The 20,837-nt window shown below is 42.3% G+C and overlaps 1 protein-coding gene across 3 annotated transcripts in view; it reads left to right on the top strand.

Annotated features, from left to right (window-relative positions):
* USP32 (ubiquitin specific peptidase 32) overlaps positions 1 to 11,253 on the top strand; it is a 135,485-nt gene extending 124,232 nt beyond the window's left edge. For all 3 annotated transcript variants that reach the window (XM_090025486.1, XM_090025485.1, XM_090025483.1), the window contains exons 29-34: positions 640 to 760; positions 4,695 to 4,886; positions 5,492 to 5,786; positions 6,264 to 6,697; positions 8,147 to 8,239; positions 8,785 to 11,253. In XM_090025486.1, the coding sequence (XP_089881612.1) occupies positions 640 to 760; positions 4,695 to 4,886; positions 5,492 to 5,786; positions 6,264 to 6,697; positions 8,147 to 8,239; positions 8,785 to 8,958 (1,309 nt within the window). In that variant the 3' untranslated portion in view covers positions 8,959 to 11,253. The remainder of the gene's footprint in view (positions 1 to 639; positions 761 to 4,694; positions 4,887 to 5,491; positions 5,787 to 6,263; positions 6,698 to 8,146; positions 8,240 to 8,784) is intronic.
* The last annotated feature ends 9,584 nt before the right edge of the window (positions 11,254 to 20,837 follow it).

The raw sequence follows: 20,837 nt of genomic DNA, 5'->3' as shown, positions 1-20,837 counted from the left end.
AAAAAATGAAACCCCCCCCTCCTTTTGTAACATATAATATTCTCATCTAACCTAAGGAACATTCTCAAAGCACAGCAAGAGTGTCACCCTAATAATATAATGCAGCACAGAATAAATAAATGCAAAAGTCCTCATAAAACTTTATCTTGTGAGGTGAAGGGGAAGCAGAGAGAATGGGGGGGAGGGAGCCACCTGAGACATGTTTGTCACATTGTGCTGTTGGAAGGGGTTCAGTCTATGTCTTTGCTGCAAAAAAGGGTCTCTGTTGCAGTGGGACAAGTAATAATCATGATCTATTACACTGTAAAATCCTAGTGGAGCCAAGGCACTGAAGTTTCACCACGTTAAGCAAGGTCAGTCACAGTTGGGATACAGCGTTGAGCTCAGCGAAGTACTGTGCAATAGGAACTAGATTATCTTGTTAATATCAAGAAGTTACAGCTGGGTAGCGAGCACGCATCCAGTTGTCCCACTGAAAAATAGCACCCTTTCTGCTGACAGAGAGAGCCTCAAAAACTTTGACTGGCAGTCTATAAAAGCAAGAATAGAATTAGAGAATAAAGTATTGTTCTGATTAACAGGAATGTATGTTGTTAGACGATTCATTTGTCACTACTGACTCGGATCTTTTCATTTTAGATTTTGTCGAGGCTGTAAAATTGAGTGCACAGAAGACAGAGCTTGTGTTGGAAATGCTTACATAGCTGTAGACTGGGATCCTACAGCTCTCCATCTCCGCTACCAGACATCACAGGAACGGGTAAAATTACAGAATAAACCAAGCCATACATCACAAGTCTGCAGTTTTTACTTGGCTCTTACAAGCTCTGAAATGCAATCCATTTTAATGCTGCTTTTCTGTTTCTCTGCCCACTATTAGTCCATCTCGGCAGGGGAAAAAATGAGAAAATCCTTCTCCTCCGTTATTTAGGCACTTAATGCTGCTGCTGTTCATTCTCTACTGAAATTTAAAAAAAAATCAATAATAAGAAAAGCTAAAACAAAGGTTATCTTTAAAGAGCACTTTTGGTGACAGTGATATATTCAGGACATAGCATTTATTGGGTGAGGAAATGAATGTGCAGGCTTTGATAATCACAGAGGAATGGATTGCCAGCATAGCATTATGCAGTGATTTTTTTGACTCAGACCTCACAAATGTAGTGCAGTCATTTTCTAAAAGATAAAGGCCCCAGTCTTGCATTTGTGAGGTAAAGCTTTTATGCGCATGAGTACATTTGTTGCTTTAATTAGGATTAGTTATCTGAGTGAAGAGAAAAGTAGAGCTGGAAAGGACCCCAAGAAATCATCTAGTCCATCTCCCTGCCCAAGGCCAGGATCGTTCCCATCACACACGAAGTGATTTTGGTATTATGATTAAGTTGCACTCTTTAAAGCAAAAATAATTAGATGGATGTGCAAATTACTATTTGTCTGCACCTAGCTATAAAAATTATTTACCGCACTTGGGTGACCATTTATATTTCTAATCTTAGATCTGTTAAAATGTTTTGTCTGTAAGATTTTAAAAGCAACCTTTCTATGAGCAGCCTGGGCACATTCCCAATCATGGAATATTTTGGCCTGGAGTTTGGATGGTGCTTTGTTTCATAGTAGTGCCCATGGAGCACTGTGCACATACCTTACCCTTCCCTTTGCTGTTCCTGACCTCCAAGGTCTGAGTTATAGATGCAACAGAGTGGGATAAGTGTTGGTCTCTCTTTATAGAGCTGCTTCTAATGGGGAGCATCGCTTCAGATGGGATACTTCCACTTCTGGATAAAAGTAGAGATCAAAATATGGCTTCTGTTAGCAAAGTAAAGCACTGCCCCAAGTCTCCCTGATTCCTCAGGGTCAGTATCTAAGACACGTAAGTCAAATAGTTATAGCCACAGTGCAAATCAGGTACCCAAAGGAGGACTATGCCCTCGGTGCAATGAGGATAGTGATTCCAGGTGGCAGAAGGCACTGAGGAGTTAGAATGACATCTTCTGTAATGGTGGTAGACAAGTTTTCACCACTTGGATTGACAATTAGAATTGAACCTGAAAGTTATAGATTTCTCCATCTTCTAGGCAGAGCAATAAGGGGAACAAAAGAGAAGACTTGGGGCTATTTCCTGCTCTAACTCCTTTAACAGGAAAAGAGAGAAAATAACTGAGCAAATCCCTTTCCCCAGATTTTTTATAGCCACCCTGGAACATCTACAGCATCACCAGCGAGTTTTGTTTCCCTACCCATTTTCAGTTTTAAAGACTGCCAAGGCTGTGGGCAGTTTCTCCTTGGCTTATTGTCTCACATCTGAGATCAAATCTATAACTTCGACATTGAATTGGATCACAACAATTAAATTTACTGCAATGGCTCTATTCCTGTCATCTGGAAAGTGAGGCTAGCACTACACAAATGTTCCACACAGTTCGTATAGAGATAATGTATCTTTACCTCAGACACAAGAGTGGAGCTCCATGCTGTACTGGAGAAAATTGCACACTTCTGTCCATTGGTTCAAGTTCAGAATGGTGATTGTCACTAATCCCCATCATAGATCTCAGTTGGTTGTTTCATCTTCAGGGGACTTATTTGCACTTTATTTTCTGGATTGTCTGGCTTAATTTAGAGAATCTCTCAATACAGTAATTCTTTAAGTAGTTCTTTCCACTTAGCAGCATTAAGAAAAATTAAAAGAAGTAGTAGTAGACCCCTGAGCCAGAAGTGTTGCAAGCATTCATGATGGACACACCCTACACTGCATGCCATGAGGACAAGAGAGAGTTTTAGGGTTTCATCTGAACCTGATGATGTGTTTTACTGGTTTCTTTCACTATCCTGATTTGACCCAACCAAAACCCAGCCTGCATATTGAAGATGTCCTCAAAGCCCTATCTTTTTTTTTTAATCTGAAAAGAACAAAATCACTGCATCTCTCTAAGCTTGTTTGTTGCCAAGAAGACAGCTTGCACCATCTAAGAGTTTGTCCCAGTGGACTTCTCATCTAGCTAACAGACAGCAATGCTTAATGTGATCAGAACTCCCTGGACATACTGGAATGCTCTGTATTAGAGAGCAAGCAATCTCTATAGCTTCATTTAGAAGCACCGAAGTTCCTGAAGTTTGAATTCCAATGTAATTTTGAAAATATATTTTAAAAATATATCTATATTTTACTAAATGCTGTTCTTTAGTAAAAGCAACTAGATTTGAAGCCCAATTTGGCAGAACAGCATGGCTATCTTTATACAAATATTGTGCAGTAGACATGTCCCCTTCCTGTCCATTTAGGGCAGGGGTGGGCAAAATGTGGCCTGGGAGCCGGATGGGGCCCACCAGACCATTCTATCCGGCCTGTGGGGCCCCTAAAAAATTTATTATTTCTCTGCCCTGAGCTGCCTTTCACGTGGTCTTCGATGGCTTGCCAAAACTCAGAAAACAGCTTTCTGCCCAAAATAATTGCCCGCCTCTGATTCAGGGGCTCGTATGTAAGCAGTCAGTTGTCTTTCTTTAAATTACCTGTCCACAGAAATGTGGATTTTCATGTGATCAGATGCCTGTAAATATTTACCAGCACGCTCGGAAGGCCACCGAGAAATTGTCTCGTGCTGTCACACTTGATAAGAGGGAAATTCAATCCTGAACCTCAAAAAAATTATATGTATATAAAAATCAAACAGGACAAAAAGATGTAGAGTTAACCACCTTTGCCAAGAATAGTTTATTCCTGCTTCGGCACATGAAAGTAGCCTGGCTGCTGCCTTCAGCCACAATTATGGGGAGTAGTTGATGTACTGGAAGGCATTAGTGTAATGGTCAGATCATGCCCCAGTGGACATAACTCCAGGTTTCTCATTACATGGTATGAGACTAAGGATGTGGAGGTTAATAGGAGATCATATGCTGATTTAAAGTGAGGAACATGAGTTAACTCGGTATAGGAAGTAATCATCTAATACTTTGAACAGGATTGAAAACCTAGCTCAAAAGAAAAATTCTGGGAACCAATTGGAGCAGTAGTTAGAAGGTAACTGAACAACTTAGTTTTCAGTAGGAGTAAATTCTAAAGGGAACACTTTAAAAACTGCATCTAAATAAGGATCCTTACTGTTATAAGTACAGTGTATTAATGTGAGAGGGAAAATTAATGACCTGTTAAGAGAAAAGATGCAAAAGCTATTAGCCTGTACTATAATTTTTTTAAAGTATCTCCTAAATTTATCCTGGCTCTTACTAACATCCCTGATACTAAGACTCCATCACCTTTTAACCCGAATATCCAGAATTTGACACTGGTCAAAAAGATGCAGGCTCTGAAAAATCCTTTTTTAAAGAAATATAGGTAAGGTAAAGTATCTGGAAAAGAAAGCACAGCTCCAAGCTGTTTGTAGAAGTCTTTTGAAATGTTTTAGCTTCTTCTGTCTGACTTCCTTAATGTCCCCAAGTAGAAAAACTTGCTGTCAATATTTCTATCAATATTTTTATCTATTTACCATTCCGAGTTTCCCAAAAAGCCACGTGTCCGCAGTGTCATTAATCATGCAGAATTGCATCTGAAGTTCTTTGCAAACAAGTTAGATCTGTTACTGCCTAGTAAATTTGCAAGGTTCTTAAAAACCCCAGGGATGACTTTTGAAATGGACAGCATATTTCTGAGATATTAGAAAAGTTGTCAAGATGCAGTATTGATCTCGCCTCTTCAGATTGTAGAAGAGCATGAAAGTGTTGAACAAAGCCGGCGAGCTCAAGCAGAGCCCATCAATCTGGATAGCTGTCTGAGAGCTTTTACCAGTGAGGAGGAACTGGGTGAAGATGAGATGTATTACTGTTCCAAGTGCAAGACTCATTGTCTAGCCACCAAAAAGCTGGATCTTTGGAGGCTTCCCCCTATCCTGGTATAACTTCCTATAATTTTCTTTGTTTCTGTAACTGAAAAGAAAAAGTTGTTCCTCACAATGTTTTGAATGACTTGTTTCCTAGAACAAAGATGGTTTAGCTCGCTCGCTCTGTTCTGTTCTCTCTCCAATGAACCACACGTATGGCTCCTGACCCATTCTAACCTGGCTTGTCACACGTGTTATCAGTTTTCTATATTGTAAGCAAAACAATATTTACCATGCGTCTGCTTAAATGAGCTGATGTCCTGCAGCAGCTGATTAATATTTGCATTACATTGGCTCTCATGCCTGCACTGCAGCATAAGCTCCTTGTTTAAGTAGTCTTAGTGACAGCCTAGCTTTCATCTTTTCTGTAATTGCAAAACATCTGCCTTTGCTGCCTTTGAGTTGAGCAAGTTTTCAGAAACACCCCAAGTTGATGAGCAACTGGATGCAATTCTCTCCATCACTTTCCCATTGAAGCAGTGGATAAAAGCTGCCCACAGCACGTGATATATGCTTGGAAGTTGATTCAGGCCATGATAATGCACGTGCACATCAAAATAAATAAATAACCATTTAAATTACTGATTGGTCATTCTCTGTAATGTGTTTCATACTAGATAATTCACCTGAAAAGATTTCAATTTGTAAATGGTCGCTGGATAAAATCTCAGAAAATTGTTAAATTTCCTCGAGAGAATTTTGACCCGAGTGCCTTTCTGGTGCAAAAGGATCCAAGTCTTTGTCAGCGAAAGCAGCTAACGCCCCAGGTTGATGATCTCTCTGAGCCACGGATTCTGCAAGGGGAGTCTAGAAAAGCAGATCTTCAAAACACGTGCCCAGCAGGCGAAGGGGATGTGCTGAACAGAAGTCCTTCCTCGCTCAACACTACTAGCATCTTGAATAATATCAAAGGTAGGCAACAAGTAAAGGAGACCAGAGGCTTCCTGAGGTGGAAGTCAGCAGTTATACTTTAGTGCAAAGTATGATAGTTTCTCCTTCAAAATCACTTTACCTTGAAGTAGTGGAGTATGTGCCAGCTGAAAAGTGCTTGCTCTTAGCAAAATCTTATTAGTATGTATTAATAAGAAGCTGAGTTACTTGGTCATGATAGATATATATGCATTTCTAACTTTGTGACTCAAGGCTTGTACCATTGTTGTTTGTGCCGTTGTGGATGTTGGAAAAGAGTAAATGACTCGTTCTTGTACAGCAAACCTGACATCTGATCCATGCAAAACTAACAGTTTTAAATTGTAGTCCTTTTCATACATGGTGTTGGCTGAAGTGAGGCTGGAATGTGTGTTTAATATCTCTAATTACTGGAAAAATTCTTCCGTGCAGAAATTTAAGGCTTTCATCTTACAGGGTTTTATCCTTTTTATGTTCCAGCATCTCCATCACCAGGAAGGCGAGGTGGAACCAGCTGTCCTTCATGTAAAACCAGTAGCCCAAATAGTAGCCCAAGGACTTTAGGAAGAGGTAAAGGGCGGCTTCGGCTACCACAGCTAGGCAAAAACAAACTGTCAAGTAGCAAAGAAAACTTGGATGCAAGTAAAGACAATGGTACTGACCCTGAGCAGAAATTCACTTCTGACCAAGGAGATGCCTTTAGCAGAGGGCATATTTTGGGTGGTAGCCAGAATGAGCTCTTTACTGCTCAGGACAATGAGATGACTGTAGCCAATGGATACGTTTGTGAGCAGAACGCGTATAGTAATGGCAGTATCAATGGTCAGATGGATAACCACAGCGAGGAGGATATTACGGATGACCAAAGAGAAGAAGTTGGTGTCAACCCTATTTACAATCTATATGCAATTTCGGTAAGTTGATGTTTTTAAAGCGCATCTAAATGGCAGTGCCAAGGTCCTTTTAAGGGTGCCGTGCAGTATTAACACTGTTAAGTGTGTGAACAACCCATGATTCATGGGAGAAACCCAAGGTTTCTAACAAGTATCTGTAGCGTCAAAAATATTCTGACTTGTGATCTTCTCGAGTTCCTTTTAGTAGCAGAATTACTTTTTCTCCATGGTCAAGAAATGAGTGACTGCTAAAACCTGACATTTTTTCCAAGGGTGCCTGGAATCTAGCAAGGGGTACCGTGAGTCTTAAAACACTGAGAACAGCTGTTCTAAGTCTTCAGGACAACCTTGAAGGCACGTGACACGTGTGAGAGAAACAGAGTGCGAGAGTGATGTTGTAGCCATGATGGGCCAGAGATTATGCAAGGAGCAAGGATTTATAGATTCATAGACGCTAGGGTCAGAAGGGACCCTGACAGATAATTGAGTCTGACCCCCTGCCTAGGCAGGAAAGAGCGCTGGGGTCAGATGACCCCAGGCAGATTTCTTAGAGTTACCTTTTTATTGGAGCGACTAAGCCGTTGGAAAAGAGTTAGGTAAGCTTTTGAATGCAAGACATTCTTCTTCAGGTGACCCGAGGTATCCTCAGAAAGGATATCAGTGTTGGTATGGGGGAACAGAGAAAATCCTAGCCCTGTTTAAGTTGTTGGAAAATTTATCTTTGACATCAGTGGTTCCAGAACTTTGCAGGCTTTAAAGATGGAGATAAGAAGAGGTAGGCAGAAGGAAGGTAGTGGGGAAGGGCTCGAAGATGCAGCTGATCTGTCAACAGAATAGGCAGAGAAAATAATCTTTTTGTAATACTGTTTTAGATGTCTGGAAGAAGAGACATGGGCACCAGTGGTTGCAGCAATCAAGGGATTAGACAATCACATTGTAAACAAGTTTCTCCTAGCTGTGCTGACCAAAAAAAAAAAAAAATTACAAAACCAACTTACTAAATCTTGTACGAGACCAGATTGGTAATAGTTGTTAACAGCATGGGGAAGAGAGGAACTGCATGTCTTCAGGGTTAGGAGGGATAGCCAAATAGTAACGTGTGTAGGAGAAAAAGGGAAGAGGGCAGAAGAGAAAAATTTAAGCTTGGGCTGTCCATGTTGAACTGGAATTGCTAGCATCCGCGAGACGTGGAGGTTCTGTGGTCTTTAATACCTTTTCATCTCTCTGAGTAATTGTATCCCGGTTTTAAACTGCAACTCTGCGCTGACACTTTGGCCAGGAAGGGGTTTGATCTGAGAGCCTAAACAATTGACCCATTCAGTAGATGAATATTTTAGGATTTGTTGATTCCTTTTTCTTTTCTGTCTTGCGTGGTGTTATGGTGAGGGCCCTTCGCACACATTTTCCAAACATAGATTTCACTGCGTTCTCCTACAAATGCTGGTTCATGTTGTCTCTTTCCTTTTTTAGTGCCATTCAGGAATTATGGGAGGGGGTCATTATGTTACTTATGCCAAAAACCCAAATAACAAGTGGTACTGCTATAACGACAGTAGCTGCAAGGTATGTATTTAATTCTTGTAAAGAAATTATGAGGTCAGGAGGGTGTTTAAGTAAACTCTTGAGAAGAAATGTAAATGTTGTAAGACCTGGTCTCTGGAAATATAACTACCTAACATGAACATTAAAATGAGCTGAAACCTCTTGAGAAGGTCTTAAAATTAAAATTGGCATGTTGGGTGTGAACACAGGTAAGGAAAGTGACTTGATTATTTAAAGCCAAAATGGAAAAGCTGGCCAAAAAGATAAGTCTAGGAGTATTCTGTACTTATGTTGGACGTTTTCCATTGCAGCTACTGGATAAATCAGGATTTTTAAACTTTCCCTTAGTAATCGCATTTCTCATGTATAGGAATCCTCTCATTTTTCAAGTAAATAGTTGAGCCTGTGGAATTAAAGAAGGGAAATGTGAGAATTTAACTGGTCTGGCTTTGGCCATCCACTTTGAAAACTTTTGTTTTTGTGGGGAATGCGCGTGTTTAAATTCAGCACTGGTAGCACTGTTGTACAAACTGTATATGACAGTACGCATTTATTCTTCTTCACAGGAATTACATCCTGATGAAATCGACACCGACTCTGCCTACATTCTTTTCTACGAGCAGCAGGGGGTAGACTATGCACAATTTCTGCCAAAGATAGATGGCAAAAAGATGGCAGACACGAGCAGCATGGATGAAGATTTTGAATCGGATTATAAAAAGTACTGTGTTTTACAATGAGCAAGCGATCTTCCATGGACAGTTTGAGAGCATGAGGGATACCACCTTGTAACTTATATTCTGCAAAAATGTTATCGAAGTGGACGAGCTTAATGTAGTTATCCAGTGATCTGAAAGCACAAAAAAGAAAACCCTAATTAAATAGCAGTTAACATAAAGGTAGTATTGTTTTTGTTCTAATATCTCACTACATGCTCTTAGCAATTCTGATGTTAAACATCAGACTAAGACTGCCATTGGCCTTTAAATAAAATGGTTTGACAAAAGCCAACTAGGACCAAATAAGAGCTAAATTCAGTAGTCCAAATAAGAGCTAAATAGAGTTGTGTAGAGTTTACCAGTTATTCTAACAAAACCCTAAGGCTCTCCTTAGATTTGAGATGATGGGAAAAGAAATTGTAGTGTTGTCTTTGGACAACATGATATTGCTACCTCCTTTTTCCTGAAGTTTTATTCCATTTTATTGGCAAGATGGGGAAAGCAGGAAAACGTAAAGTACACAAAACTCAGAGAACGGACATCAAAGCTAGGGGATTTTTTCCAGTTTTGCCACTACTTTTTCAGTTGCTTTCTTTCCCTCAGTTGGGAGCACAACCACATCATTTTTAATTTGGAAGCAGATTGATTTCTACACTGGATCAGTGTATTAGAATTTCTTTTTTTTCTTTACCTGTTGGCTGTGCAAATCCGCATGTTTCAGGATCAGCTTCCCATGTGAGGACTCGTATCTGTTAGACACTTGAAATGCCTCATAAAAACGCTTCAGGCTGGGGGCGGCACATTTGCGATTATATGCACTCTCTCTTAAGATGTGCAAAGTGTGTTCCCAGCTCTTTGAAGGGAAGATGCTTGAGCTTGTGTCATATGTCATGATTAGTGTTGCTTTTTAAATTTGCACTTTTAAAAATTCATACAGTTAAAATTCAAAAGTAGAATTTACTTTGTAAGGGCTCTGAAACGAATGGACATGACAACTGTCCTGTGTGTGTGCGTGCGCGTGTGAGTGTGTTTGGGTTTGTTTTTTTTAAGGTAAGAAATTATGGCGGTCAGGGAGCTGTGGCAAGATAAGAATTATTTTTATTATTCTTTTTATTGTTTTAAATGGGGGGTCTTTTGTTTTTTCCAGCAAATAATTTGTATTTTCCACCTTTCTCACTAAAACAGGTTAAGCATTCAGTTACAGTTTAAAAAAACAAAAACACATCCCCAGCATTCATCACAATTTGCTACCACTTCTTTCACATTTTGTTACTTGCTGGCTACGTTCTGCTTTCCTTGCCCATTGAGCCTATTGCACGAGCAAGGAATGCAGGCCTGAGTCCTGCTCAAGACTGGAAGAAAACACTGTCTATCAGTCACTGTTGCTTTGACTAATTTTTCAGTATTAAATTGTTTGCATATCTGAATCTAACTAAATGTTTCGCTCTTTTTGTCCTCAGCCTTTTCTTCGAGCCTTAGCTAGTTACTGATTTGATCATTTTTTTCCTTTAGATTTGGCATAATTACTGATTACATTGACATTCACACTAAAATTAGTTAATACCCAGCTTCCTTTTAAAATGTCTTGCACCAATGCCAAACCTCCTGGTAAGTGTCTGCTTTTCAGAAGGGGACGGTTTTTATGTATTTGAGGACGTATAACTTGATCTGCTGTCCTTACTGAGGCAAAACCCCTGCTGTCTAGTTTTGGAAGTTGTGCTACTGTAAGAACTGCAGATTAGTTCCAAAATAAATATTGTCTTAGGTTTTTAAGTGTTGCTCCCTATTCTATGCACTCTTTCAACCTTTAGAGTAGTTTAACCGTTGATATTGAAGAAAAGGCAATGTTCTGAATTGTGAAACTTCTCTATGGATTTTTCAATATGCATTTGTCTAATCCTCCCTCAGCAAACTCCATGAAAAGTGAAAGGTTTTTCAAATGATTTACTTAAATTGTTTTATTTAAGCAGGTAGCACAATCTACTAATGTTATTTGATCTTCTGTGTTTGTTATATTGGTTGTAATTATTTTTTTTTAAATAAATTAATTCATGAATTAATAGTAAATTTATTAAGTTAACTATTAACTACATTCACTTTGTAAATTATTGTATAAAACTTATTGACAATGCACTGACTTTAGAAAGGTGTTAATGTACATAAATACCTTGTAAATAAAATAGTGTTGATGTATTGGAATATGAGCTGTATAAAAAAAAAAAAAAAAAGTATCAGTAATTGTATATGGAGTGAACCTGTTTATCTGTAACTATATATTATTCAAACAAATTAAATACTGTGGATGCAACTAAAGTGTCATTTTTGGGTCAAAGTTAAGCTTTCATTTATGTTTATTTTTTTATTTTGAATATTTGCTCTCTCCCTCCAAATTGTTTAGGTATTTTAAACCCAAAGGACCGAATTATTTGAGCAGGCATATTGTGAGTTCTCTGCAGCACATTCAACACAGATGTTCCACCTGTTAAAGATCATCTTGCAACTTATTTTTAAATAAAGCTTTTTAATAGTACTAACTACTCCTCCAGATTAAGTGAATCTGATGATGTTCCTTTTATTTTTCAGAAGTTGCCAGGTAAATCCTATTTTTTAAAAAGCAGATCTGCGTTATCCTTTTAGAAATAACACCTTGGATTATTAAAATTAAAATGCGCTAGTGTACTAATGTACCATTCTGTATCTGTTTCACTTTTTTTGGATTTGCTGCTTGGGCACTAAAAATCAATTCATTAGTTTGAAGTCACTTCAATTTCAGATTCTCTTGCACTAGCACATTGTGACGATGTTTGCCTTGCACACAAAAAATTGGAATGTTATTATTGGAGAAACTTGCATAGAAAATGTGAGACGGCAAATTGAACTTTAGGAAATCAAACAATTTTTCTGTCCGCTTAAGATTATGAACATTATGTTAAGAACTACGTTTGAGCCGTCTTGCCTCTCTTTTTTGGGAAGCATAACAGTGCAATGAAGCTCGCATCCATGTGGTGGCATTGTTGCCTGCTGTTTTTCCAGAAGAGTGTATTCCAGAAACCTGCGTTCAAAACGCATCATTGGGATTTTCACAATGGTCTTTTATTATTGAGAATTTTACGCAAAAACGAAACACAAAAAAAAAAAAGAAAATAATCCTTTTGTTTCGCTCAGCCAGAACAAGTTTACCTTCTACTTAAATGTTCAGCTTCTGTTCCTTTGTTTAAAGTGTGTTGCTACTCTAACATGCACCAATGAACTGAAATCACACTTTTTCATATTAATGGCAGTTAGTAATAAATAGAACATGGTCATTTGCTCCCATTGGTCTGATTTGTATCCTTATTATGACTGATAAAAGTATACACTCTTTGCTGTGCTAAGGAGCTTCATCAAATAATGAGTCTGCCACCAAGCAGGAGAAAAGATTGTAAAAGTTCTTCTGGGTAGAAATGAAAGTTCATATTTCCTAGGAGAGTTAAATCTTTTTGTGCAATGCGAAACACCGTAACCAGAAGGAAATGTGACTGCATCCTGCTTACCACCAAACAGCTTTGAGGCAAACAGACTATTGCAATTTTTCTCTGAGCCTAATGTGCATATAAAATTAACTGTTCCAAACAGGAGATCTTACCACCTTCAAATCTCCTATGAAAATGTGAACTTCCATTTCTACCCAAGAGAACTTTTCCAATCTTTTCTCCGATGCCTGAAGAAGGGGGTACCTGTGCCCGAAAGCTTGCACATACATTTTTTTGCAAAACTCTAGTTGGTCTAAAATAAAGGATATCACCTCTACCACGAGTTCTGATTCTTTTATACTATTGCTTTTAATCTGAAGATCTCAACGTGCGTTAAGTGCAGTCTTTGCTGTCTGGAGATGCTAGGCTCATCAGGAATGCTTCAGCATAGATTTTGCTTGAATATGGTATTTAGAGATTTTTGTCAGGTTTGGATGCGAGTGACTGAGAGAACGAACCACTGAGGCTCCATGTCATTGTTCCAGAAGAGAAGTAAGTGTAATGATGTTCGCAGCCAGACCGAGGTCTGTAAGGCCGTTGGTTTGACGGGAGGCACATGCTGCATGGTGCTGTTTGCTTTGGATGTTCTCAAAAGCAGAGTAGCTGTGTTTTGCTGGAAATGAATCTGTTGTTTGTAGTTTGCACCTTGAAGAGGGCTGAACGGATTTGCAGCCAAGGATCGGGGTGCATCAGCATGGCTGCAGTTTCTAAAGGTGGTGCCAGAGAGGCTTGTGTATTAATGAGCACTTTGGGACCCTTCTGTTCATTCCACCACTGAAAAAAAATGTGCAGGGAAGCACAGATACCTTTCTACCATAAAAAATTTAAAAAAAATTGGCTCCCTATGAGTGTCTGCTCTTAAGCCTGGCACATCCAGAGTAGACTGAAAATAATCATAACAAAAAAGTCTATATTTAAAAGCCAAAACATTTTAATTATGGCAATATTTCAACAATACAGAAACAGGAAATTTATTTATTTCCAAAACTGCTAAGTGTTTCTATGTCCACTCTAATTCATTTGGGAAGTCGCATTGTGCTACCAGTTTCTTTGTGCTGTTTATGTTTCTATGAACAATATTCCCGCTCATTCAGTAGTAAAAGCATACTTGGTCATAAATTCATTGTTGCTCTACCCCAAAACCCAAGCTACAAACTGCTCAGAAAGCTTCGCTACTCCTAAACATTCACTCTGATAAAGACCCTCAGCCGAGAGATTTTATTGATCGGTGCTGACTGTCTCTTACTTTTGATTTCCAGGTTTGAAAAGAGGAACAGGACAAAGCAGGGTAAGGAATGAAGTAGACTTACAGGAGTTAAATGAGTGCTTCAAATTAAAAATGCACACGACCAACGTCTAGTAATAACACGAGCGGAGGCTCCCACGTGCTCCTGGCTTCAGACAGCAGCATTTATTCTCCTTGGAGGGATGTCTGTGCATGTTGCACCCCCTTGGGTTACAGTTTCCTGAAGGATCCCAACCATCTCCAGAGATCTCTGTTCCTGTCACCCTTGGCTCACGCCAGGTAAGCCTGTTGCCACAGATCAATGGATCCCATTGATGAAAATGGCCTTTTCCCATCCTTACGTCCTCAGGGAGAAAGAGAAGGGGAAAAGCTCAGACAGCTGATTCCTGCGCCCGTATGCAGGGATGCATCTACATGATGCCCGAGATGCAGACACGAAAGGTCAGTCTAAGGTAAGCAAATGCCTTCTGTTACAGGCTAGGGCGGTTGAATATAGATTGCCGTTCACTCTGCATTTCACAAGTGCCGGGCACGATGGGGCTCTGGGTGGCTGGTTGCTAAAAATCCTGCACAACAAAGGATTAACTGGCCTCCGGCTAGGTGTGAGAAGCAGCGGTGCAGGGCTGTGCTGCTTTAGAAGCATAACTGGGATTTCGGGTAGCATCCCAGCCACTTAAAAGGGCCTTAAATGTCAGGAAACCACGTCATGGAGACCGCGCTGGTGAGAGGGGCCTGCTGTGCCAAATTCGGCCCGAATCCAAGTCGGCCGCCGGCTGAACGTGCAGCCCTGAAATTCCCGCCGTGTCTCCTGAGGAAGCTGGCCGAGCGTGCGAGTCGCACACCGGGGAGCCGAGCCTGTATCTCCAGAGCGCGACACCTTTCCGCGGTAGCCTGATGTTTCCAAGGAGAGCCTGGTGCCCCCAAATCTTCCCTCCTGCCAGGGGTCTTGTCCACGGCTGCACCCCCTGAGCTGAAAGCCTTTCTTCGTCCTATTTGGAGCCGCGAGGCAGGGCTTGGGGCTGCTTTCCTGCCTGCCTGGCACCCGTGGGGCCCTTGACTTGTGATCTCCCTCCCAGGGGCCTGCTGAGGGAAAGCCCCAGGCTCGCTCCCCTCAGACGGCTGCACCGTTTCAGCCGGGGCTTAGCCCGAACCCTCTGCCCCTGTGAAGCCTCGCCCCGCTTTGGAGGCGCCTCAGGCCCGCGTTTCGAAGGGCTGGCAGTCCACAGGGCCCTTCCTGCCGCCCCCTCCGCCCCGTGGGGAAAGGCTCGGGGGCGCCCCAGCACGAGGAGGAAGCCGTGAGGTACAGCGGTGCGCTCAGCCCAGGTGAGAGGAGGCATCCCTGGAGCCAGGCCCTTGTCCGCATCGGTTTGGGAGCTAATTCGCCTCCTTTGTAGAGCATTTTTGGGACTTCTGAGGGAAAAGTGCAAAGTAGGATTTTTAAGGTTTGTGGAGAGAGACCTTCCCATGTTTGCCACTGCGGGATTTCGGTCAAATCACTTCCCCTTGCTGTCCGTGAAGTGAGGACAATGCCATGCTCGCTGAAGGCCAGGCTACGTGACGGAGGTTGAGAGCCTGACTCCCCTGAGGTGTGCAAGCATCGCAGGAGGCACGCCCAAGGTTACAGTATTTTTGTATTCATTCATTTCGACCAAGTGTTCGCGTGCGGCTGTCACAAATACGCATTCATTGCTGATCCCAGGGGGAGCCAAGCACCTTTCTTTCTTTTAATGATTTGTTTCCACAGGACTTATTGTCTTCTGACTGCGTTGTGTAGTGTGGCACAGACATCTCCTACCTAGCTGTGTTTAAAGAAGAATTTCCCTTTGTTTTACTGTCTGTATCATGTTGCCTTTTCTTTCCAAAGCGTAATACTTTTTAGCTTGGTCTGCATACCTGCTTTCATGGTGTAAAGCTAGTAAATGCAATACAGAGTCGCAGCAGTGTCCAGCGTGAAGTGTGTGGCGGTAACTGCAGAAAGCCTTGTGGCCGCCTGGGCTCGGGACAGAAATTGCAGACAAACTGGTAGAAGTGATGGGAAACCGGTTCAAGTCCATCAGACGGCAGAAGCTGATAGTGCAGGTGACTAGGCCTGCGCGAAGCGGCTGGTATTCGCTTGGGATGCGGCCGCTTCAGGCTGGGGGCGGTACGTTTGCGATTACACGCACTCTCCCTTAAAATGTGCCAAGTGTTCCCAGCTCTTTGAAGGGAAGAGGTTACACGCTTGAAATGCCTCATAAAAACGCTTCAGGGGACAGTGATTCGGTTCAGTAATTCGGTTTATCGAACTTCTGTCCCAGATCCCCTCAGTGTTCAAGTTAACTCTGTCCCCCAGCATCCCAGGATGCTTTGCATCCCGCAAACCCCCTGGCAGAGTGGGCAGACTAGGGTTGGCCCAAGCTGTGTGCTCCAGCCAAGCAGCAGGGTGTGCTCTAGCGCCCCCCAGCTTCTGGCTTGGGCCACTGCAGGCCTGTGGCTGCATTTCCGGAGTCAAAAGCAAATGTCTGTTCACTTGCTTATCAGCTCAAGCTACGCAGCTGAGACTGACCTGCAAAGGTTGAATCGGTTCAGCCTCGGGCTTTTCAACTGTCTGTACTTAGCCCCGGGGAGGAAATCTTCTCCGGACCCAGTTGCGTGCGTGGGCAAATAGAAGCATAGTTCCCACTGGGACCGCTAGAGAGGAGGCGGCAAGCACCTGCTCAGCAGGGACCACAATCACTTTGTTATCACTTGGGCGTGGGCTCTGGACCCCGCAAAGCCCCCATCTGGAAAGAAGGAAAAAATAAGGGCATTTCAACCCATCCAAATACTCGTGTGAAAGCTGCATTCTGCGTACCTGAACTTCTGTTTGGCAGCATCCACTAATATCTGTAAGGAAGTGACCAATGCAACAACGCCGGGAACAAGTTCCTTTCCAAAACGTCTTGCAGATGACGCTCGGTGGGGAATGTAAATACACGCCATGTGCATCTCATCTAGCTCCTTCTTAGTCTCTCTCTGCTTCCTGAACCGCTGTGACCCAGAGGAATGTAGACTGCATTGACAGTTGTCTGCAGGGGGTCTGCCCTGAAGACTTGACTTCATTTGGTTATTAAGTACAATTACCTTAGATGTTAAATCTTAGAGGAAGATCTAATTTAGTATCTCAGATTTGCCTTCCAGGCTTCCAAAATTATGGAGACGTGGCAGTTCCAGATGCCTGGACTCAAATCAAGGTCTTATCCTCACTTGGAAGAAGGCTGATTCCTGAATTCATAATTATATCTCTATCCATGTGCCCTGTGTGTGTATGCATGTATCCTCCAGTTAAAGCTTCCAGTGCATCGAGGTGGGGGGGACTCTGTGGAGGCCACCTGAGACCGAGTGGCTGTGTGCATCTCTCATTACATGTGCACTGAAGGGCCACCACACTGAATGCAATCATATAAAGGTCTAAATAGGAATTATTTGGTTGTAGTGTGAACATGCCAGAGAGATCATTTAATCTTTTAGGAATCTTCCAGGCCAAGATTTTTCCAGCACACCTTGTGAGTGCATATGGTGCTATTTTAACCTAATATTAGCCCCAGTTTGCTCTTTAATCCAGATGCTAAGCCTCCCTGCCCTGTTCTGAATTCATATTTATATTCATTCCCCTAGATGCTGTGTTTGTCATCCTTTAAAATCCCTTTAATTGCAATTAATCCTTTAAGGGAGAGAGGATATTTTCTTACTGATCCTGCTTTGAAGGGTTGCATGCCTTTTACTTACGTCAGGCTGTACGATCACAGTTCGGCTATTAGTGCAGTAGGGGCGTCTCTACATCTGTCTCGTCCTTGCAGTGCCAGCAGATGCACTCATTTAGTTAACTACAGAAACCGAGATGTTAGGCAATAAACAGATGTGCAAGTACCAATCTTGAGGAGCTGCAGTTGAATGAGAGCCCTGCAGAATAGGTCATTTCTGTCTAAATGTAGTTATGGAAGAATAACAGCCAGAGGCCTGTCTTTTAATGTTTTTTTTGTTTGTTTGTTTGTTTGTTTGTTTGTTTTAAATCAAATAGCCTTTGCTGTAGCTCTCCTTTGATTTATCAAAGAGCTAAGGTGTATCCCTGTAATTAAGGCATTCAGACACAATAGCTATCAGAAAAGGTGACAGGCTGCTTTCACAGTGGTGGAAAGAGTGTATTAGGCCAGATTATCAGTTGACGTAAATCAACGGTCAATGAGTGTAACTCTGTTCTGCAGGTGGCACTGACTTCAGGTTTGTTCCAGATACAATTCAGACTATTGATTTTTACCCCAAGCTTTTTATGGGTTGGAGATCAAGCGTCTTATCACCGTCCCCTATTCCCATGACATATGGTGGCTAAGATGAGCTGGCACGTGGCCATCTCTGAGAGCACCTGGATTTGTATGTGTGGGAGCTGAAGTCAGCGAAGGGGGTTTCCCCCCGAGATTATTTCCCTGGCTCTTGGTCTCACAGATCCTGCTTTTATGACCTTCAGTGCATGTGTTGTAAAACACAAATATTCATGGAGTGGGGTTTTTTCCCCTTTTGGGTTGCGGAGAGATTGCTTGGATTTTGTTCATTTTTAAACGACATCGTGTTAACTGCTGTTCAGCATTGTGCACGTTCAGCGCTGAGCTTACATGCATCTAAACGTCAGCAAATGTACATCGCACAAATGAGAAAAGAGCGATTGAGCTTTAATATTTTATGAAACAGAAAAACCATATGCTGCAGTGTTGGGCCAGGGGCAGGCAACATGAGAAAAATCAAACATTTTACTGGGAAGAGAACAGGACATCTCTGAGCTGGCACTGAATGCGGATGCACTGAATCAGCACCTTGCCTGGCAGCTGATGCTGCATGTGGTGAAAAATTTATTCTTTATGTAGGTTGTACTGAAGATGATGAGGACGGATTCACCTTACAGCAGAGGACACGCACAAATCTCATGGCTGTATTTAAGCCCAGGTTTAAGAGCTTGATGTGTGGCTTTTTTTTTTTTTAAACTCTGAGATATGACTTCAAACATTGCAATGTCGTATTCCATAGGCCTCCGATTGCTGAGTCCTATCCGCTTATGTGCATTACTTAACATTTACTCTCTTTATTTCCTACTTATTTCAGAGCCAACGTACCCTGGCAAGGAGGAGCTGGTTTCTGTTCTGTCACTGCCACCTTGAATAAAACTGCTCGTTTTTGGAACTGGAAAACCATTTCAGTTGGTGACCCGTGAAATGGGAAGAACCAGGTATGAATCTTGGTATAAGATGAACTGGTGGCTAAACAGTTTTTCATTTAGAAGATTAACTCTGCAGGTGATCTGGGCTCCTTAAGTGGATACTTTGCCATGCTTTATGCCCCAATTCAGCAAAGAACACTTCTACCTGCCTGGAGTCCCTTGCACAAATGGGACTTTACTCCTTAGAGAAGAATTGTAGCTTAGGCCCCCTCTACATGTTACAGGTATTACACAATTAACTGGTTAACTGAGACCAGCTACATGTGCAAAGTACCTATCATAGCATAAAGAGATCCAACCAGCTATTAGGTTAGACCTAAAAAATGTATACCGATTTTTATAGCTTGTTGCTATCCAGCTTTCATTGGCATGTATAGCAGTGTCTCCTTTTTGGCTGGGAGCCTAGTCATCTGACCAGGCTCCCAGGCACAGGTTGCACCATGTCCACCCAGGGGTGGACATCCTACAGCTGAAGGGACCCTTAGCCCTGGCAGCTGTGGACCATGGGTCCCAACAGCACCCCAGGGTGCCTGGACGCAGCTGCGATCTCTTAGCCCTGCAGCTGCTGTAATCTCCCAGCACCATACACTCCCACGACTGGGAGACTGACTGAGATCAGGCTCCCCCGTACCAGCAGTCAAGTAGGATTAGGATCTAATGTGCAATCCCACATCGCACCACCTGCCTGCACGTGTGGCATGGCGGGAGGCGTGATTTTGTGGAACGTGCATTAGATCCCATCATGCCTTTACCTGCACATGTAGAGGGGCCCTTAAGCGATGTAAAGGGCCTGCCAACCCCAATCTCCACCACGTTTAATTTCAGCCATATCAAAGGAGAACATGGCTGAACTGCAAGGCTTGAACCCTTCCACATTAAAGCTTATAGCAACTGACTTTTGGTTTCATGCTCTTGGCCAGCCACGGAGGCGTCTGAGGGTAAATGGGGGCTGTCTCCCTCGCAGAAGCTCACTTTCTCCTACCACTTGCTACTGTAGTGCAACTTTGCCCTCTCATGGTTCATTTCATCTGAGTATCTCAACCTGATTTGCAGGTAATGAAATCATTCTCACAAACCTTTGAGGTAGCTGGGATTACTCCCATTTTGCAAATGAGCAAACAGAGGCATAGAAATGAGATGCACCTTGCCCAAGGTCACGCAGCGAGTGAGCAGCAGCTGAAAACAGGATCCTAGGAGTCCTGGATCCCAGGACTATGCTCTGGATCTTCCTGCAGTTTATAAGAGCCTGTCCTACTGCAGACATGGGGGCGTGATTTTAAAAATTCACTGCAGTGATTTTATAAATTCACTGCAGTGATTTCAGGGACGAGGGTTGACTACAACTTAAACACCTTCTCATAAGATGCGGGAGTCTCATCTCTAGAACAAGGCGCTATTGTGGGAGGAAACAGCCTGAGGAGCAATCACCTTGCTGAAGACTTAAAAAACTGAAGCTGCTGGTGTTTACCTGACTTTTACACAGGATTCAATTGTTTATGGGGCATAAAAGCTTCAAGGAGCAATAAAACGTGAGCCTTTCAAAATACTGCGTGTTATAAAACAGCCACAAAGCAAAGTGTCTGGTTTTAGCTTCTCCGTTCTCTCCCCCATTGTGGGAAGCGGCAGAACAAATAGTTTAGATGGATGGTTAGCACGGCAGTGTCGTATTAAATAAATAGCTAGGTGTCTGTGTTGGGATGAAGGCCTACAGGGTGACCCTGTGGGACCATTTTCACGCCTCTGAGCCACCTGCAACATGCTCCGAGTCGATGGGAGTGGGACAGTGCGCTCCATCTTACATCAGGCCCCCAATAATTTCAGCGTGGGGCTTCCTATGTGGATCCCTTACAGTGAAGACTGAGAGCAAAAAATCAGTGCAGGTCCATTCAATCACAATCCTTTATTTACAGCCACT

The sequence above is a fragment of the Crocodylus siamensis genome, chromosome 13, assembly GCF_052110815.1.
Source record: "Crocodylus siamensis isolate JL-2025a chromosome 13, ASM5211081v1, whole genome shotgun sequence".
In the NCBI taxonomy this organism is placed as follows: Eukaryota; Metazoa; Chordata; order Crocodylia; family Crocodylidae; genus Crocodylus; species Crocodylus siamensis.
This window is presented reverse-complemented; position numbering and strand designations above follow the sequence as displayed.